Genomic DNA, 3,141 nt, shown 5'->3' with positions numbered 1-3,141 from the left:
CGCTTCGATCCCAAATATATAAGCATTGGTCCCAAAGCAGTGAGGGGTAATAATAATTTGAACATTGTGGCCGCTGCCACGGCCAATAAATGTGCCACATTGAGGCATGTGGGACGCTATGGTGGCTCCCTGAAGGGTGTTGTCGGTGGCGGTGGTGGGTCAATGTCAGGCGGAACAGCTGGAGTTGGAACCATAAATGGATTGTCGCCGTCACCAAATTTACGCAGTGCCAAGACACCGTCGATTGCAACTGTATCAAAGGATTATTGCCAGCAACCGGATTGTATACCACAAGTTTGTGGTACTGGTTCCACAGAGCTATTGGTGCCGACGGCAAGTCATCAACAGCATCAGCAACAACAACAACAACAGCAGCAGCAACAGCAGCAGCAGCAGCAACAATTGCAATTACATCAACAACAACATGCGCACCAGCCGCAACATATACAAATGCAAATTCAAATGCAACAACAGGTGGCACCACCCCCACCACCGCCGCAGCAAATGCAAATGCAAATGCATCAACAACAACAACAACAGCAGCAGCCCGCGCCACCGCCTCCACCCAAGCCAAAGATAGTCAATACATTTACCGAAATACCCGGAACCACAGGCGTGGGCAGCTCCTATGCCAAAGAGCAGCAACATCTTTTGGCCCTTCAGCAACAGCAACAACAGCAGCTGATGGCCCTCCAGCAGCAACAGCAATTGCAACAGCAGCAGCAGCAGCAACATCAACTTCAACATCATCCACCCACAACACACATTTTGCCACCATCGGCCGTCTATAGCATTGAGCAGAGCAGTGAACCGCCACAGCCAACTGCTGCTCCACGCATTCAACGCTCATTGAATCCGGCCTCGATTGTTAATCAACCACTGCCAGAAATACCCACACAATCACCCACTGGCCCCCCACAATCGAAGATATCGTCGCAGCCGCTATGTGCTGCCAATTTGGGTCAGTATCGGTCGCTGCAGCGGCCCCAGGGTGGACAAAAACTGCAGATTTCCCCCTCCACACAGCAGCAACAGCAGCAGCCCCCCACATTGCCGCCCAAAAATCGTCATAAGAACACAAGGGATGCCACCAATGCGAATCATATGGCGACATTGCCACCCAAAATGGTTAGCCAACGAGCTGGAGAACGGGATCGTGAGCGGGAACGGGAACGGGAGCGTGAACGGGAACGGGAACGAGATCGAGACAGGGAGACAAGAGAGAGGGAGCGTGAACGAGAACGTCCAAGGCGAGCCGAAACATTGGACAATGCACGCAGCTATGTGGATCAGCAGCAGGCATATATGAGCGGTGGTGGTCAGCCAGTGATTAGTAGCATGAAGAAGCAACACTCCTATGACAGCAGCAATTATCAACACCAACAGCAGCAACAGCAAGCGGCAGCCTTCTATCAGCGACAGCACAACAACAATTATCAAGGAATGGGATCAGGTGGTGCCAGTGCAAGTGTAGGAGGTGGAAGCAGCAAGCAGGCCTTGCTCTTAGAGCAACAGCAGGCTCTATTCTATCGTTCGCTTAAACGTGGTGAGCGAGGAGCTGGAGGAGGTGGAGGCGGCGGAGGAGTTGCCCATGGTGGCGCCAATCATAGTGATTTATATTCTGTTACCGAATTGTAGGAGTGCGCCTGCTGCGGCGGTGGCGTTGATGTAGTGCGTAGGGGCACCACAACAACGTCACTGCACGCAGCGGCGGCCACAGCCAGTACACAGACACAGATGCCAATTCAAACGCAGGCCCCCATACCCCTGCCGCCCAAGAAGCATCGTTCCCAACAACAACAACAACAGCAGCAGCAGCAACAACAACAGCAACAAACACAGCCCTGCAATGCAAATATTTGTGACGATCATGAGTATGATGAGTATTGCCCGCAGCCCTATGAAGTCTCCTCCGCTGCAGCAGCAGCAGCAGCAGCAGCAACATCTGGTGGTCAAAGGCATCATGGCAAACAGCAGCAGCAGCAACAACCACAACAACAAAAGCGAGCTGCCACATTCGATGTGGCCGATGCCCGTGATTATGAGCTCAAACGTTTGGGCAATCGTCGATCGCAGCAACAGGCAGCGCCAAGTAAAAGAAATGGCTCCAACAATGATCATCATCATCATCGTACACATGATCGGGAGAGATCGCGTAGCGATCATCGTATAGCCAGCTATGCCTGCGAGGATGTTGGCTCTGCAACAGCATTGTGTTCAGCGGGATCGATGAGTGTTTTGCCGCCAGTCGCAGCCAATGGATCCCATCGTGGTGGTGGTCAGCATCAACATCAGCAACAACAACAACAACTACAACAACAACAACAGCAGCTGCAACTGCAACAGCAGCAACAACAACAACAGCAGCAGCAGCGGCGCGAGAAAACCTTTAAAGTATGATTTTTAGAGACGTCATAAAAATTGTCCAGCCCGCGCCAAGCTGGTGGCTCCCGAAGACGTACGCGTTAAGCTCCGGGAACCAAATGATGTGTAGCCAGCAAACGTTGCGGATTTTTTCTCATAATAATAATAATAAGACGAACGAAATGAACTAAAACCAAAAAAGCAAAAAAAGAAAGAAAACAAAAACAAAAAAACCGAATGAAATAACTAAAAAGAAAAATGCGAATTACAAAGAAAATGTTAAGAAAATGCACCCGCCCGCCCGATTTCCATCCTTTAACTTTCACGCACTCTCTCCGAATAAACGAAAAGCAACATAAATATATAGCAAAATAGCAAAATAATTTCATTTAATTAAGTGAGAAAAAGCAAAAAAACAAATGAATCAAAGAAAAAACCTAACGAACAAATTTTGAATGGTAAAATTCTCCGTTGCCGTTACACAACACTATGTTCGGCTCTGCCTGTTTTTCTCTCTCTCTCTCTCTCTCTTGTTTTTTTAACTCGTCTCTCAGTCGTGCCTCAAAATGCAAATGCACTTACACACCCACACACCTACACTTACACACACACACACACACACACACTACATTACACTCCTGATTGATGCAACTGCTGCAGTTCTCTAATCTTAACCCTCCTCCCCAAAAAAAAAAAAAAAAAAAAAATACCAAACAAGAAAAAATAAAATCTAATATTTTGCTCTGTGTTGTTGCCTATTGTCACATATGTATATGT

The 3,141-nt window shown here is 48.4% G+C and overlaps 1 protein-coding gene across 1 annotated transcript; it reads left to right on the top strand.

The window, feature by feature from the left end:
* Nucleotides 1–2,572, top strand: LOC124460842 (probable serine/threonine-protein kinase yakA; the record flags this gene model as incomplete). The annotated part of the gene is given in 1 exon segment (XM_047012422.1): nucleotides 1–2,572. A coding segment is annotated over 1 exon segment (2,400 nt), but the record flags the coding sequence as incomplete, so codon positions are not given.
* Between the last annotated feature and the right edge of the window lie 569 nt (nucleotides 2,573–3,141).

Source organism: Drosophila willistoni, unplaced genomic scaffold, assembly GCF_018902025.1.
Source record: "Drosophila willistoni isolate 14030-0811.24 unplaced genomic scaffold, UCI_dwil_1.1 Seg143.1, whole genome shotgun sequence".
NCBI lineage: Eukaryota > Metazoa > Arthropoda > Insecta > Diptera > Drosophilidae > Drosophila > Drosophila willistoni.
The sequence above is the reverse complement of the archived record's forward strand: the minus strand, read 5'-3'. Positions and strand labels throughout refer to the sequence as shown.